This window comes from Arachis ipaensis, chromosome B03 (genome assembly GCF_000816755.2).
Source record: "Arachis ipaensis cultivar K30076 chromosome B03, Araip1.1, whole genome shotgun sequence".
Classification (NCBI taxonomy): domain Eukaryota; kingdom Viridiplantae; phylum Streptophyta; class Magnoliopsida; order Fabales; family Fabaceae; genus Arachis; species Arachis ipaensis.
In genome coordinates, this window is record NC_029787.2 from 48388663 (window position 1) to 48406668 (window position 18006).

The following is an 18006-nucleotide window of genomic DNA, read 5'->3' on the forward strand; positions in this document are numbered from 1 at the left end:
ATTTCAGGGCTTATTTTGTTCTTTAAGCTAAGTGCTCTGTAAGGGGGCAACTCTTTAAAATAAGCTTTCAGCCAACACTCCCGAACCAGTTGGTTCAAGGTGCTAGGTGTTGAAGCACCCCTAAGGACTTAATTGCTCAAGTCTCTCCCCCCCATACATACACACCACAGGCATATAGTTTATTTATTTTCTTTTCTTGAGACCTTGGTGTCCAGCACCTCTTTAGGTTACTAAATGCTCTGTAGTGAAGGTTACTCTTGATAGTGGACTTTCAGCTGATAATCCCGAGTTAGTTAACCCAAGTTACCAAGTGATAAGGCACCCCTAAGAGCTTATTCATCCAAGTAGATCCCTCACACAGGAGCACCACAGACACTTGCCTCAAGATTAAAACCATTGGTGCCTAGCCTTATTACTTACTCTTTTTCTTTTATTTTTCAACCTTTATTGTTCCTTCCCTTTTTCTTATTAGGATCTTCTTATTTAGCTAGTTTCATCTAAGCAAAGCAAGAAAATGTTACCTACGGTTGGGTTGCCTCCCAACAAGCGCTCTTTTAATGTCATTAGCTTGACATGTTCACAACTTTCATCTTCCTCTTCTTCCAATTTGTTAAGAAGAATGACCTCAAAAGGAAAGAGGAGCCAGTTAATGCCCCTTGTTTTGAGTGCCTCTCCCCAGCAAGCTTTTTTTTTTTGTTGTTAGCTTGAGTAAACTTGCTTGTTGGGGTAGGGGTGGGATGGCTTTTGGTTGACCTTTTCTTCTTCATGGGTATCATCCTTCGTATCTTGGTCACAATCCTCTTTTTAGCGCTTTTGTTTATTGCCTTCACTTCTTTAATATCAAGACTTGGGTGTTGTGTGATGGTTGGAGTGTCCTCTTCATCAAGAGCTTCTTGAATTGGTGGTTCAATGAACTCCCCCTCTATGCAACTCTCTATTTCATTGGAGTGTGGGTTCCCTTGATTGACTTCCTCCATTGTTCTTGACCTTTGAATGAACTCCTCTGTTTCTGGAGAGAGTGAAGTGATCTCTCTTTGTGATCTTAGCTCTTCAATGAATTGTTCTTCAGAATAGAGTTGTGCATTCTGTCTCAATTTTTCATCATGGTCTCTTTCTGCTATTTTCTCCTCTTCGATTGTCGTTATTATTTTTTTAACGAGGAGTTCTATCCTAGTGAGTCTCTCTTCTTCTCTACTTCTTTTGAGCTCTTCCATGAAGAGTTCCATCCTAGCAAGTCTATCTAAAGGTAGTTGGGTAGGTTGTAATGGTTGGGCGGGGTTGGTTTGTGAATGGAATTGGTTATTTTGTGGTTGTGTGTTCTGAAAGTGGTATGACTCTTGTGGGTAGTAGATTGAGTTTTGTGGATGGTGAAATGAATTGTATGGATTTGGAATAGACTTTTGTGCTGAGACATACTCAAATGATAAAGAATTTAGGCATGTAAAACTTGGAGGTGAGGTTGTATAATTGAGAGGTGATGACTCTTGAGGAATGGGGTATGAATGAGTGAGATCTCTTTGATTATGATCTTCCCAGTCACAACTTGAGTAGTGATCAATTTCACCAAGATATGGACCACTTTGTGGCTCTGGAAAGTACCCCATTTCATGTTCTTGATACTCCCACCCACTATGAGCATGGTAAAGTGAATCATTCTGTGGTGGTGGAGAGTTTCCCATGAAATTTGATTGACTAAAATATGATGGATGCTCCTTTCTTTCCTGCAGAAAGCTCTGTCTCAAACAATAATCACCAAAAGAAATTGGAATCTCCATTGTCACAGATGAAGAAATTCCCAGTGAGGCAATATCACAAACAGTTAGTGAGCAAAAGAAAATAAAGAAACAAAAGAAAACAAAGACAAAAGAAAAGTGTCTAATCTAGTAAATCAATCAACCGGTAGTTTGTTAATCACAATTAATCCCCGGCAACGGCGCCATAAACTTGATGCGGGAAAAACTTGTCTCTCAACAAATCTCCCTTCGGCAAGTATACCGAATTATCGTCAAGTAAAACTCACAATAGAGTGAGGTCGAATCCCACAGAGATTAACGGATTAAGAAATCAATGGTTAATTGATTATCCTAGTTAGACGAATCATAATGGAGTGATAAGTAACAAGGAAATGTAAATTGACAGAAAAGTAAAGAAAGCAATAAAGTGCAGAAAAGTAAAATGGCAAGAAAAGTAAATGTAAGAACTAAAAATAAAATGAACATTGGGATCAAGAGATATTGCAATCCTCCGGATCATGTTCATTCTTATCTCTTCCTCAATCAATGCACTCATTGATCTCCTTGGCAATCTTAAGTAATTGAATTACAATTTCTTGTAATTCAATCTCTCAAATCTTGATCAATAGCCAATTCCTTGGTCAATTGCTCATGAGAAGAGATGAAGTATGGTCACTGATTATACCACATGCATTTCCCAAATCAAGCATTGAGATGATTATAGTCACATATCAATCCATACCCAATTTGGTCGAGCATGAGAAAGCATTTCTAGCTTGATCTCTTCATTTCTCTTCCAAGGTTCAGAAGAGATCCAAGTATGAATAGTTTCTTTTCCAAGATAACTACCCAATTGGATGAAGATCGAAAGCTTTCAAGTAAAATCAAGAGAAAAGAAAGAAGAAGAAGAATAAGAACTACAATTGATCCATTGAATCACAATAGAGCTATCTAACCCAATGTAAAAAGATAGTTGATCATTGCTCTACAAAAATAGAAAAGAAAGAAAGTGCAGAAAAGTAAAGATGAAGATAAAAACTGAAAATGAAAATTCAACATTCATAAATGAAAAGTACAAAGAAAGAAAAGGAAAAGTGTGTGAGGGAAGGGAGTCCGAAGACCCCTCTTCCATCCCTCAATTCCCCTCCGTATAGCCTAAGATGCTTTCAATGTAAAAACTAAGGCCTTTATATAGGCTCTCCTAAATTACAAAATGAAATTAAAAGCAAATTACAATTAAATGAAAATTCCTATTCTAGATGCTTCTTGTGGCCTTGATTGGTTGACAATTGTGGGCTTGCTTGCTTGAGCTTTGAAGTGGGCTTGAGAGAGAAGTGAGTCAAGTTGAGGTCTAGGTGTTAAAGTTAGTGCCAAAGTTAGCCAAACTAATGCTACAAGTGTGGCGTTAGTGCTAAAGTTATTGTGGCTAATGTTGCACTTGCTGCCCAGTTGGTGTTTTTGGGGCTTAAAAGATGCCTCTTGTTTGTGCTCCAATTTCATACCCACTATAGACTATTATATATCGTTGGAAATCTCTGAATGTCAGCTTTCTAACGCAACTAGAATCACCTCAATTGGACGTCTGTAACTCAAGTTATGCTCCTTTGAAGTGGACATGGTCGCTGGCATATATGCCAACGTTACTAGAAATGTTGATTGCCAATAACGCCAGCGATTTTCATGTTTCTGAAGCTCAAACTTAGTGTCCACCCCATACTATTATATATTTTTGGAAAGCCCTGGATGTCTACTTTTCAATGCCTTTGGAAGCGCATCATTTGGAGCTCTACAACTCGAGTTATACTTCTTGGAAGGTGAAGAGGTCAGTTGGCCTAAATACAGGCTGATACCATGTTTATCATTGCACTTTCGGGGAAGGTTTTCTCCCTCAAATTTAGTGTCAACCATGTAGTGCCATATATTCTTGGAAAGCTTTGGAATCCTACTTTCCAATACCACTGGAATCACCTCATTTGGAGCTTTGTGGCTCAAGTTATGCGTGTTTGAAGAAGGCATGGTCAGGCTGCCAGGTGGGACTTTTGCCCACGTTAACTTTAATGTGGGAGTTAATGTGACTCTTTGTGGCTTGTGTTGGCTTCCAACGTTAGTGACAATGTTTGGTGTCACTAACGTTGTCGACAACCTCTCTTCTTCACGTTAACTGCCACGTTAACTAGGTTAACGTGGGAGTTAACGTGGCTTCTTGGGGATTTGTGGTTGCTTCCAACGTTAGTGACAATGTTGGGTGTCACTAACGTTGTCGACCCCCCTTGCCTCTTCACGTTAGCTTCCACGTTAACCAAGTTAACGTGGGAGTTAACGTGGCATTGTGCACTTAGGCCAATGTTAGTGACAATGTTGAATGTCACTCACGTTTGCTTCCTTTCCCCCTTTTAACGTTAGAGGCCACGTTAACTAAGTTAACGTGGACTCTAACGTGGCCACTTGTGAGCATTGGCCAACGTTAGTGATAATGTTAAGTGTTACTAACGTTGGCTCAAATTCCCTTTCTTCAAAGTTAATGCCACTAACTTTTCTCACTAACGTTGGGCTTTCCTTCCTTCCACGTTAGTGCCCACATTAGTGTAACTAACGTAGCCACTAACGTGGCTTCTTCTCTTCTTCTTTTGGCCTGAAATCAATCAAACAAAGTACATCAAAGTCTTGCTCTTAATCATGGAATCATGCATCATCTAATTTATCATATAATTCATGCAAAATTCTCATGAAATCATGTAAAGTGCACAATGTTTGCTTGAATCAAGATGTAAGTGAATATCTACCCAAAACTAGCTTATTTCCTAAGAAAATGCATGAAACTACCTTAAAAACAGTAAAGAAAAGGTCAGTGAAACTGGCCAAAATGCCCTGGCATCACATGCGCCGCACAACTCAACCTAAATTGCCAAATTATCTTATCTTTCTCTCTTCCAAATCCTAATTTTTCCTCCCTCCTTTCTTCCTTACTTCTTCTTCCCTTCTTTCTTTTCTCATTCTTATTATCTTTCATTTTATTTTATTTTTTTTGCGTACTTTCATTCATTGTATATTTATATTTTTTTTATTTTTTTTAAATTTATTATTTTACCATTGGTGTTCACATGTTCTTATTCAACTATTATATCTTTTCTGGTATTATCTTGGTGCTTCATGACTTGTTTTATTCTAATTGGGTATTATTATTCATAAGTCAATGCTAATTTTTATAATACTGATATTCCTTTTGCATTGATATGTATTTACACTATTTTGCATTACCCACTCTCTTCCCCATTGTTGCAATTTTTGCACCACTAGTATGCCATGTGCTTCTACTGTTTTCTCACTTGCATGTTGTAGCTACCATGCAATTGAAACCCTTATTATCTAGCATTAACACCCATCTTTTATTTTCTATCTTTATTTTTGGGTTACTTTTTTTCCCTTTTTTCTTTCAAGATGGCCACCCGGAAGGGAACCGGAAGACGTTTACATAGGGACACAAACAAGTCCATCAGCAAAATCCTTGGAGAAAAGCCTTAGTTGGAAAAGACCCGTCCACCTGCACATCTCAGCATGCACCGAGGACGGTGTAATCTTTAAGTGTGGGGAGGTCGATACCGATCTCCATGGGTTAGTACTTTCTTGTCTCAACACCAATGTTTAAATTTTTCTTTGTAGTTAGTTGTTGCATTTGCATGTTTGATTGCATGATTATTTGATTTTTGTGCATATTTTACCACTTGGTTAAAGTAATATTTTCTTTTTCAAGAAACCTTTTAGAGAATTTCACTAATTTGAATAAAAATTAATGTTACACAAAACCTATGAGATTTTTGAGCCTATTTGAATTGGTTGCATTTTATCAACCAAAATTTTGTTTTAGTGTGTATTTTTCTCTCTAAAATTATGATGTGTGTTTTTCTCTCTAAAATTGTGATCTTTGTCTTGCTTAATTCTATATTTCCATGGTTTGATGTATGCATGCACTTACATGATTGAGGCCTTTGTTTCACTGAGCTTACATACCCATATGGCCTTAACCCTTCATTATCCTTTGCAAACCAACTTTGAGCCTATTTTACCCCTTTGTTCTTTATTTTAGCACATCATTAACTCTAAGCGAAAAACAATAATGTCCTTGATTCGAATCCTTGGTTAGCTTAGACTAGTGAGAGTGCTCACGAATTAAGTGTGGGAAAAGTGGGTTTGGAAACATTTGGTTTGAGAATTGAGTATGTTAGAATTTTCTGAAAATGTGAAAGAATGTTGAGAATATGTTCATGCATTCAATACTTTAATCATATGCATTGAAAAAAAAAAATAATAATATATAAAAAAAATAAAGGAGAAAAAAAAAGAAAAAGAGCAAATAATAAAAGAGGACAAAATGTCCCCAAAGTAAGTGGTGAAAGCAATGCATAAGTTGTACTTGAAATTAGAATGCATGAATATGTGGAAAACATGGTTAATGGATAGTTGGATGTGGTATTATGATTACATGGATTGTTTAAGTTAGGTGGAAAGTTTAAGTTAATTAAGGATTCAGATTTTAGTCCACTTGACCAAATACAGTCCTACCTTGACCTAACCCTATTACAACCCTTAAAAGACCTCTTGATTTGTGTATTTGTGCATTAAATTTATGTTGATTGTTAGATGAAGAGAAAGCCTTAGAAAGCAAGGTTAGTAGAGAATTGAGAGATCGAACCTTAAACACTTGAGTGATTAGAGTGTATACACTACCAGTGAGGGTTCGATGCTCAATTCCTTGTTTCCTGCTTTCATGAGCTATTTTCTTCTTGCAAGTCTATTTGTACTTCATTTTTATGATTCGAATTAGTAAAATCTAGTTTATATTTATTCTTGGAGAACTTATTTACTCTTAACCAAGTAAGTAAAAGCATTTAGCATGTAGTTGCATTCATAGGTTGCATTTCATACATTCTACCATTCCTCTTCATTTCTTTATAGCTTCTCTTGAGCTGAGCATGAGGACATGCTAATGTTTAAGTGTGGGGAGGTTGATAAACCACTATTTTATGGTTTATCTTGTGCTCAATTGAGTGGTTTTTATCTACTCTTTACCCACTTATTCATACTATTTGCATGGTTTTACATTTGCCTTCCTAATTATCTGCTTTGATTGAAAACATGTTTCTTTGGACTTATATTTGCTAATATTAATCCTCTCTTATTACCATTAGATGCCTTGATATGTGTGTTAAGTGATTTTAGAGATTACAGGGCAGGAATGGCTCAGAGGATGAAAAGGAAGCATGCAAAAGTGGAAGGAATACAAGAAGTTGGAGAAATTGCTAAGCTGTCCAGCCTGACCTCTTCGCACTCAAACGGCTATAACTTTAGCTACAGAGGTCCAAATGACGCGGTTCTAGTTGCGTTAGAAAGCTAACATCCGGGGCTTCGATTTGATATATAATATGTTATAGTTTCCCTGAAGCTAGGCGACGCGACCGCGTGATCCATGCGGCCGCATCGCAATAACAGAAATTCAGCGTGGCAAAAATTCGAAACCAGCGAATTCTGGACTGTTTCTGACCCAGTTTGCGGCCCAGAAAATACAGATTAGAGGCTATAAAGTGGGGGACTGCATCCATTTATGAGGAGGCTCTAATAATTCACTTTCATGTTTTTAGATGTAGTTTTAGAGAGAGAGGTTCTCTCCTCTCTCTCTCTCTCTTAGGATTAGGATTTAGGACTTCTCTTAGATTTAGGAGTGACTCTCAATCCCAGGTTTAATATTCCTTTTACTTTATATTCCTCTTTTTACTTTCAGATGCTTCAATACTTGTATTAGATATGTTGCCCAATTGGCTTATGAACTTTTATAACATATTCCCTCCTTACTTCCAAAACCCCAATTTACAAACTCATAACCAATAATAAAAACATACCTCCCTGCAATTCCTTGAGAAGACGACCCGAGGTTTGAATACTCGGTTATCAATTTCAAAGGGGTTTGTTACTTGTGACAACCAAAACGTTTGTACGAAGGAATTTTCGTCGGTTTAGAGACTATATCTACAACGCGACTATTTTTATGACATTCTTTACTGGCAAAAATTCTAACGTCAAGGTTCGCTATGAAAGAGTTCATACTGCAAGCACATTAGGATCAACAGGAAATTCTTCTTCTATCCTGAGAAATGCTTCAGAACAGGTTTTTTCAAATAGTTTTGTTACCGCATTATCAAACAGAACAAACAAAACAGCCCACCCACCATGGTGAATCTTTACCCGAATCCCATATCTAACACAATTAACAACCAAGAATAACAACTAAAAGCAAGAAATCTGCTTAACAACACACAGAGACATGCATAACAAAGAACAAATAAAAAATCCAAAAGATTGATACTTAATATATTCCATAATAGAGTTACATATGAACCTTACTTGACCATAACATGTTCAATACATGAACCACAAGCATCACAAAGGTAGAGATCCTCATGCTCAACAACGGCATGACCACATACACATGAGTAAGACCACCAATCTGGTTCATCCATAACTTCCTTAATTGTCCCAATAACAAAGTAATGACCATCCTGTAAAATTTTAAAAACAACGATATACTATAGAAATGATTAACAAACCAGATTACGAAAACCGACACAGATGTTTAATAAATTCAAGTTTAAATATTAAATGGAGAGTTTGTGAATCTTAAATAATACCCTGTTATCTGCACGAAGATCTTGAATATTACTGATCTATTTGAGATTGAAAAAATCACCATCAACTTTAGAAACTAAGTATCCAAGCTCATTGGTCACAAGTCTTCAGAATCCATAACTGGCAACACTAAATCTACATACAAGATACAATAACTAATCCTCATAATACAAAACATATACACGAATACCAACAAAATAAACATAGTAGGTTCTAGCTTAACACTTTTTTTATCACAACTAACCTGCTCAAGAACTCAACAGACTCAGGAATGTCAGGATTAATGAATAACCTAGAGACATTCATCACATTCTGCAGGATTATCCCACCTGCATGCAAGAATCCTATTCTATTAAACTTAAACCATATCTAAATTAAAAGGTCAAAAAATATAAAAGCAACTATTAGAGTAAAAATTCACTGACTATGTCTCAAACTAACCTTCAATTGCTTTGATTTTAAAAGACTCGAGAACAATCAGTGGAGATCTTGGATATTTTTGTAAGTTATCATATTCCAACAGATCACAAGCATTTCCAAACACATTGCATTGTTCCTTTTTGCTGAACAAATAAGTTTCAAAATTTCAAAAGAATCTAACTATATATTTAGCGTTACAAACATAAAGGCTGCAACAAAAAAAATAGAATTAATAGAAGATAACTAATGATATGGGAGAAAATGAGAGAGACAATACCCATCAGAAAAAACTTCGAGCACAACTGCTTTGATCATCTTGCCATATGATGCTACATCTCTTTCTTTTCGAACACCAGTAATGATCCCAACAAAATCTAATAATTAGATTGAAACATACACAAATTTGAATCAGAACCACATTTTTTAAAACATAATACTATGTTTTTAAGAGGGAAGAGCAAGAAAGTTGTACAAACCAATGAGTAAATCGTCGTCCTTCCTTTGATTAATTTCATCTATTGATGTAAAACACAAACCCGAATGTGGTATCCTTACAGATACCACAGAAACAAAAGAGGTCTTATATTGGAACAAAAGTCTGAACCTATGTTTTGCCACTCTGTTCAAACCAGTGTTTGGTACAACCGTAAAATGGGTCATCAAGTACACCTCTCCTTCAGTTAGAGACACAACAAATTTTGGTATAAGCTGATCTCTAATGGTTGCTTGGATCTTTTGTAACTGCAGTTGAAAAAAAATATGCTTCATATTTCGAGTTATTTAACTTATTTAGGTATCCAAACACCATAAAAACATTTGATTAAAAAAATAAAACAACAAAAATATATCACTTTGCAACAAAAAAAATTCCTTCTGCATATTTAAAAAAAAAAAGTTGCGACAACTTAAAGAAATCCTAATATCAAATAAAACTGACCTTCTCATCCATTAACACCATATGCAATAGATTTTGAGAAGGATCCAAAGCAGGATTCTTGTGGTACCACAACTTCACAACTTTAACATGCACTTCCCATGATTCTCTCCACGGAGTGATTTTCTCCACCAGATCAACACGGTTATTCATTCCCAACATATATAGAATAAGAACACCAAAAGCAGAAAATATAGAGAGAAAAATAGAACTAAGATGAGAAGATAAACAGATGAGTTGGAGTTATAAACTCCTGAAGTTAACAAATGTAACACCCTAACTACCAAAGCTCACGCTTCCGGCTGCGTGACTCTGGTAGCTCGGACATTACGACGACACTTATATTATTTAATACTAAAATATGAGCCTGTTTGAAACTTTAAACCGCATTACCGCTCCCAAAAATACTTTCATCCGATAACATACATCCATAAGTACCATACAACTTACAAAACTCATAAAGAGTACATCCTTATATATATACAAATATATATATGAATAATATTACAAACATAATCCAATACAATCCCTATCCCTCTTACAGAATATATCAAGATAAAGGCGAGGGTACAATAAATAATCTACATCAAATAGAAACATATCAATAACTAAATAAACTCTTCGTAACTTCTGCGCCCATATCTTGAAAGGGGAAAAAATGTAGGGGGGTGAGAACATCATCCTCGAAAGGGTTCTCAGTAGAGGGTTTTTGGGAATTACTGTAATAGGATACGTGAAGATAACCGCATCAGTAATTAATAACCGTCTTTTGCCTCTTTTCAAAAACAACAGTTTCCAATAAAAGTAAAGTTGGAAATCCTTTCTAAAAGAGGACTCGGATTTTATAGAAATTTCGGCAGCACCTCCCCTAAAACTTGGACTTTGCCACCCGGTTCGGGTCCCAACTAAACCGTCTCACAATCCTTTTCAACAGTCCAGAATCCAAAATCAATTCAAAATCAAGCTAAATTTAACAGTCGCCTCATTGGCATATCTCAAGGAAACCATTTCAAAAATCAACTCAATATCAACCGATTTAACTCATTTATAAAGCAACAATTCAGCCAAGCCAACATCCATAATCGTTCGAGTCAATCAAATAATACATAAGGTAGATACAATCACTAATTACACCATATCTCACATCAGTATCTATATGTAATAATTTCAGTAATAAACTGTAGTTTTCGGAAAGCGCCCCTACCTCAAAACGCAAATCCATAACCCAAACGCATCACAGGAACCTCCTCTCTTAAACCGAAATCACCAACAACCGCAACCTCGGCTCCAAGCCACTCCCGCGGTAACTACAGCAACACTAATCGCGACATATAACAATAGAAACTCAATCTTATAGCAATTGATGCCGCAAAACCTTAGTGTATGAAGCCAGAATAGTAACTAGAGAGCTTTCAAATTGAAAACGCTTACCGAATGAAGAAGGAACAGCTAAACCGGAACAGCGGCGGTCTCCGAACCGGTTCGGCAGCAGCCCGGCAGCCACCTCAAGTAGTAGCGGTGACCAGACTCCGGCAATGGCGCCTGGAACCCACATACAGAGACGTTAAAGCTTCCAGAATCTTAAACGAATGAAGACTGAATTCAAAAACCCTTACCGGAAGAGTTTTCCGGCGACGGCAGCGGGGTTTTCCGGTGGCCAGGCACGGCGGCGCGACTCAACACAACCAGGCAGAGTGGCAGCAACCTCCAGCACCTCCGGTGAGCTTCCTCAACGACGGTGACGGCCGGAGCTTCGGCGGTGCTAACCAAGGCTTACCGGCGGCAGGAACGGCAGCGATAGCTTCGTGCAGTACGGCGGCGCCAGTCTTTCCCCCACCGCGAGCTCTCTGTCTCTCTCGCCCTCTGTTCCGATGACGGCGGCCATGGCTTTGCCGACGAGACCAACAGCGGCAGTTTCAGGCCCTCAGACCCTTCTCGCTCGCGTACCCTCTCTCTCCATGTCTCAGCTTCGATGGCGACCCTCGGTGGACCAACGGCGACGACCGTAGCGCGGGCAGCCGCGGCACCCAGGTGCGACGGCGATGGCGCAAGACAGCGCCCTCTCCTCCTCTTCTCTCGCGCCAGCTTCGATGGATCAACAGTGGCGGAGGCGGCGCGAGTTCTCCCTCTTCTCCATGGCACAGTGGCGGTGGCGACGTGGTGGCGCAACGGTGGTGGTTCCAGGCCGACAGAAACGCGTGATGGAGGTGGCGGCAAAGGCCCCCTCCCCTCCTTCTCCTCCGATCTCCTCTACTCCCCCTCAGATCTCTTTCTTTCTTTCTTTGTTTTCTGTTTCTTTCAGGGAACACAAAGGAAACTCAGCGTGTGTTGCCGCTGCTGAGAGAAAGGAATGGTTGGGGGTGTGGCTAAAGGGAACCGGGTCATGGGTTAGGGTTTCTCTTTCAAAAATTAGGGTTAGGGACATTTTAGTAATTTCAAATAAAAATAGGGATATTATAGTAATTAGAAATAAATTCTAATCCATTAATAATAATGTATAAAAATACTATTTGCTCATTAATTTCATAAATTATTTTCAATAAAATGTCCCCACCAAATAATTAGAAATAATATACTTATTTTCTTCATTTTCCAAAATAGTAATATCAATATTCTAAAATATTAATTATTTAGTCCAAAATCATATAAAAATCCTTTTTATTTCACAACTACCAACTATATGATTTAAATATAGAAAATAATCCAATAATTGTAAAATTGGATAATAACCATAACTTATCTCAAATTCAATAAATCAAAACTTGCCTTAATTATCTTTAATAAAATAATCTCTGAAATTAAGGCTATAAATAACTGTAGGATTTGAGACTTGATCATAATAAGACTTTTCAAAGATTCTGGGTCTTACATTCTACCCACCTTATAAAAATTTTTGCCCTCAAAAATTGATACAAAATGAAAGAAATCCCATAACAGTTCACCCTTGAACACATTTAAGGAAGAAGCAAAAATATCTCAAAATATAATCATATATATACGATTTTCAAATACTTTGATTGTCATATGCGTAAGGGTGCAAAGATAGGAGTGTGATTGCAAGGCAAACGTTACTAGGTAGGCTCAAAGCAAAAGATAACATGAGTCAATCGTGTGATAGTAGGGCAAAGCATCAAAGGCTATATAACAGGATGGGGCTAAAATGACGTGCTTAACATCCGCACACTAATCTCATATTAACCTCCAAGTTTCAACTTTCCAACTCCATCAAGCTCTTTACAATCCCCATAACCGATCATAAGCCTAACGACCGCAAACCCGTTCACAAGGAACAAAACACCCACTACTCATAACGTTTTACACCTACCGCTTCACCTTCCATATACACATATCACGTCCTAAAGAACTAACGCATCGCGTTACGTATACGTCTACAAGTCGCACGTGATATCAAAATAATTCTCGAGTCTACTCAGAAGGATACAAGATTTAGAAAGGAGAGCCAAATGTCAAGGATAGTACTCATAGATTTGAGAGAATGTATCCAATCTTCACATAAACAAAGACGCTCAAGCAATGAAGCTTGCTAGAAATAAATCAATTGACAACTTCAAAGATAACCCTTGGATCAAAGAAGTTCAACAGGATCGATAGGAAGAAAACCAGCGCATCAGTTTGAAACAAACTCAAGCTGAGCCGAAGAAGTATGAGGTTTACAGAAAAGAATATCTCAGACCCAAGACAAAGCTCACAGAACTCAAGAGCATAATTAAAATACTTCCGAATACATTGTTCTTAAAAGAATCGAAAACGTGTAAAAATATCACTTTGTAGTCTGAAAGAGAAGTTAAACAACAAACACCCTTCAAGGGAGTAACAAAAGCATAAACGTGGCTTCACGTCAATACAAATTCATGTTGAAGTAGATTTTGTAGAGTTCCAAAAACAAAATACACACAAGTTTGGCTAAGAGCTAAAATATTTCCTCAAATATTTTAGAAAGATAATTAGGTGCACAACTTAACCAAAGGTAATTCATAAAACTCGGAAACGGCCGGAGCTTCGGCGGTGCTAACCAAGGCTTACCGGCGGCAGGAACGGCAGCGATAGCTTCGTGCAGTACAGCGGAATAATTCAGCATATACATGCATTCATTCTCATCCATGGATCAACATCCATCTCAGCCATCCGGCTTACGGTTCAGTCCAGAACCAGCCAATATTGATAATCACACACAGCCATTCCGGCTCACGGTTCAATCCAGAACCAGTCAATATTCATAATCATACATAGCCATTCCGGCTCACGGTTCAATCCAGAACCAGTCAATATTCATAATCATACATAGCCATTCCGGCTCACGGTTCAATCCAGAACCAGTCAATATTCATAATCATACATAGCCATTCCGGCTCACGGTTCAATCCAGAACCAGTCAATATTCATAATCATACATAGCCATTCCGGCTCACGGTTCAATCCAGAACCAGTCAATATTCATAATCATACATAGCCATTCCGGCTCACGGTTCAATCCAGAACCAGTCAATATTCATAATCATACATAGCCATTCCGGCTCACGGTTCAATCCAGAACCAGTCAATATTCATAATCATACATAGCCATTCCGGCTCACGGTTCAATCCAGAACCAGTCAATATTCATAATCATACATAGCCATTCCGGCTCACGGTTCAATCCAGAACCAGTCAATATTCATAATCATACATAGCCATTCCGGCTCACGGTTCAATCCAGAACCAGTCAATATTCATAATCATACATAGCCATTCCGGCTCACGGTTCAATCCAGAACCAGTCAATATTCATAATCATACATAGCCATTCCGGCTCACGGTTCAATCCAGAACCAGTCAATATTCATAATCATACATAGCCATTCCGGCTCACGGTTCAATCCAGAACCAGTCAATATTCATAATCATACATAGCCATTCCGGCTCACGGTTCAATCCAGAACCAGTCAATATTCATAATCATACATAGCCATTCCGGCTCACGGTTCAATCCAGAACCAGTCAATATTCATAATCATACATAGCCATTCCGGCTCACGGTTCAATCCAGAACCAGTCAATATTCATAATCATACATAGCCATTCCGGCTCACGGTTCAATCCAGAACCAGTCAATATTCATAATCATACATAGCCATTCCGGCTCACGGTTCAATCCAGAACCAGTCAATATTCATAATCATACATAGCCATTCCGGCTCACGGTTCAATCCAGAACCAGTCAATATTCATAATCATACATAGCCATTCCGGCTCACGGTTCAATCCAGAACCAGTCAATATTCATAATCATACATAGCCATTCCGGCTCACGGTTCAATCCAGAACCAGTCAATATTCATAATCATACATAGCCATTCCGGCTCACGGTTCAATCCAGAACCAGTCAATATTCATAATCATACATAGCCATTCCGGCTCACGGTTCAATCCAGAACCAGTCAATATTCATAATCATACATAGCCATTCCGGCTCACGGTTCAATCCAGAACCAGTCAATATTCATAATCATACATAGCCATTCCGGCTCACGGTTCAATCCAGAACCAGTCAATATTCATAATCATACATAGCCATTCCGGCTCACGGTTCAATCCAGAACCAGTCAATATTCATAATCATACATAGCCATTCCGGCTCACGGTTCAATCCAGAACCAGTCAATATTCATAATCATACATAGCCATTCCGGCTCACGGTTCAATCCAGAACCAGTCAATATTCATAATCATACATAGCCATTCCGGCTCACGGTTCAATCCAGAACCAGTCAATATTCATAATCATACATAGCCATTCCGGCTCACGGTTCAATCCAGAACCAGTCAATATTCATAATCATACATAGCCATTCCGGCTCACGGTTCAATCCAGAACCAGTCAATATTCATAATCATACATAGCCATTCCGGCTCACGGTTCAATCCAGAACCAGTCAATATTCATAATCATACATAGCCATTCCGGCTCACGGTTCAATCCAGAACCAGTCAATATTCATAATCATACATAGCCATTCCGGCTCACGGTTCAATCCAGAACCAGTCAATATTCATAATCATACATAGCCATTCCGGCTCACGGTTCAATCCAGAACCAGTCAATATTCATAATCATACATAGCCATTCCGGCTCACGGTTCAATCCAGAACCAGTCAATATTCATAATCATACATAGCCATTCCGGCTCACGGTTCAATCCAGAACCAGTCAATATTCATAATCATACATAGCCATTCCGGCTCATAATAAAACAGCACTTCCACATTCAAAATCATCAAATTCATGAAATCGGCATTTAAGCCATAAATCATTTTCTCAATTCCTTTCACTTTGAAATCAAGTTTCAACTCTTTTCAGTCTTGGCTTTAAAGATCTCATTTCTCAAATTATCTCAGGCTCATAAGCAAATTTTACTCAAGGAAAATTTCCTTTTTGAAATAAGCCACCCTCGGTTTCCTCTTTCCAAAACTTCCAAAACCATGGAAAGTTAAAGATTCCATCACAATTTCCTCTTTAATAATTCATTTCAAAAGCATGAATCATTCTTTTCTTGATAATTCAAGTAAAATAGTAGAAGTCTTTAACTCATCATTTTTCCAGACAATATTCAATAAAGACTCGGATTTATAGAAATTTCGGCAGCACCTCCCCTAAAACTTGGACTTTGCCACCCGGTTCGGGTCCCAACTAAACCGTCCCACAATCCTTTTCAACAGTCCAGAATCCAAAATCAATTCAAAATCAAGCTAAATTCAACAGTCGCCTCATTGGCATATTTCAAGGAAACCATTTCAAAAATCAACTCAATATCAACCGATTTAACTCATTTATAAAGCTTTAAAGAATCGGTTCCGCAATGAATCATTCATCAAAACCAAAGCAATTAAAGCAACCCAGGCTGGATTTCAAGAGCATTCTATCTTTCACATCATCAAATAATTGATTCAATTCAAACCAATCCTCAACGGATTAAACTCAGTTCAAATATTTAAAGAATCAACTTCAAACATTACATTTCACAAGCCACACAACAATTCAGCCAAGCCAACATCCATAATCGTTCGAGTCAATCAAATAATACATAAGGTAGATACAATCACTAATTACACCATATCTCACATCAGTATCCATATGTAATAATTCCAGTAATAAACTGTAGTTTTCGGAAAGTGCCCCTACCTCAAAACGTAAATCCATAACCCAAACGCGTCACAGGAACCTCCTCTCTTAAACCGAAATCACCAACAACCGCAACCTCGGCTCCAAGCCACTCCCGCGGTAACCACAGCAACACTAATCACGACATATAACAATAGAAACTTAATCTTATAGCAATTGATGCCGCAAAACCTTAGTGTATAAAGCCAGAATAGTAACTAGAGAGCTTTCAAATTGAAAACGCTTACCGAATGAAGAAGGAACAGCTAAACCGGAACAGCGGCGGTCTCCGAACTGGTTCGGCAGCAGCCCGGCAGCCACCTCAAGTAGTAGCGGTGACCAGACTCCGGCAATGGCGCCTGGAACCCACATACAGAGACGTTAAAGCTTCCAGAATCTTAAAAGAATGAAGACCGAATTCAAAAACCCTTACCGGAAGAGTTTTCCGGCGACGGCAGCGGGGTTTTCCGGCGGCCAGGCACGGCGGCGCGACTCAACACAACCAGGCAGAGTGGCAGCAACCTCCAGCACCTCCGGTGAGCTTTCTCAACGACGGTGACGGCCGGAGCTTCGGCGGTGCTAACCAAGGCTTACCGGCGGCAGGAACGGCAGCGATAGCTTCGTGCAGTACAGCGGCGCCAGTCTTTTCCCCCACCGCGAGCTCTCTGTCTCTCTCGCCCTCTGTTCCGATGACGGCGGCCATGGCTTTGCCGACGAGACCAAGAGCGGCAGTTTCAGGCCCTCAGACCCTTCTCGCTCGCGTACCCTCTCTCTCCATGTCTCAGCTTCGATGGCGACCCTCGGTGGACCAACGGCGACGACCGTAGCGCAGGCAGCCGCGGCACCCAGGTGCGACGGCGATGGCACAAGACAGCGCCCTCTCCTCCTCTTCTCTCGCGCCAGCTTCGATGGATCAACAGTGGCAGAGGCGGCGCGAGTTCTCCCTCTTCTCCATGGCACAGTGGCGGTGGCGACGTGGTGGCGCAACGGTGGTGGTTCCAGGCCGACAGAAACGCCTGATGGAGGTGGCGGCAAAGGCCCCCTCCCCTCCTTCTCCTCCGATCTCCTCTACTCCCCCTCAG

General features: G+C 39.1%; 1 protein-coding gene and 2 long non-coding RNA genes across 3 annotated transcripts in view; all 3 read right to left on the reverse strand.

The window, feature by feature from the left end:
* Positions 1 to 9918, reverse strand: part of LOC110269459 — a 15203-nt gene extending 5285 nt beyond the window's left edge. Inside the window, exons 1-8 of the mRNA XM_021117291.1 lie at positions 9769 to 9918; positions 9308 to 9572; positions 9109 to 9205; positions 8853 to 8974; positions 8656 to 8740; positions 8414 to 8444; positions 8130 to 8284; positions 7917 to 7983 (exon numbers count right to left, since the gene is read on the reverse strand). Of these exons, the coding sequence (XP_020972950.1) occupies positions 7917 to 7983; positions 8130 to 8284; positions 8414 to 8444; positions 8656 to 8740; positions 8853 to 8974; positions 9109 to 9205; positions 9308 to 9572; positions 9769 to 9918 (972 nt within the window). The remainder of the gene's footprint in view (positions 1 to 7916; positions 7984 to 8129; positions 8285 to 8413; positions 8445 to 8655; positions 8741 to 8852; positions 8975 to 9108; positions 9206 to 9307; positions 9573 to 9768) is intronic.
* On the reverse strand, positions 10964 to 11478 carry LOC110269684. The gene is made up of 3 exons (XR_002358445.1): positions 11382 to 11478; positions 11197 to 11307; positions 10964 to 11083 (listed from the first exon to the last, which is right to left on the reverse strand). It is a non-coding gene; the product is annotated as an uncharacterized LOC110269684 (long non-coding RNA).
* On the reverse strand, positions 16942 to 17456 carry LOC110269685. The gene is made up of 3 exons (XR_002358446.1): positions 17358 to 17456; positions 17173 to 17283; positions 16942 to 17059 (listed from the first exon to the last, which is right to left on the reverse strand). It is a non-coding gene; the product is annotated as an uncharacterized LOC110269685 (long non-coding RNA).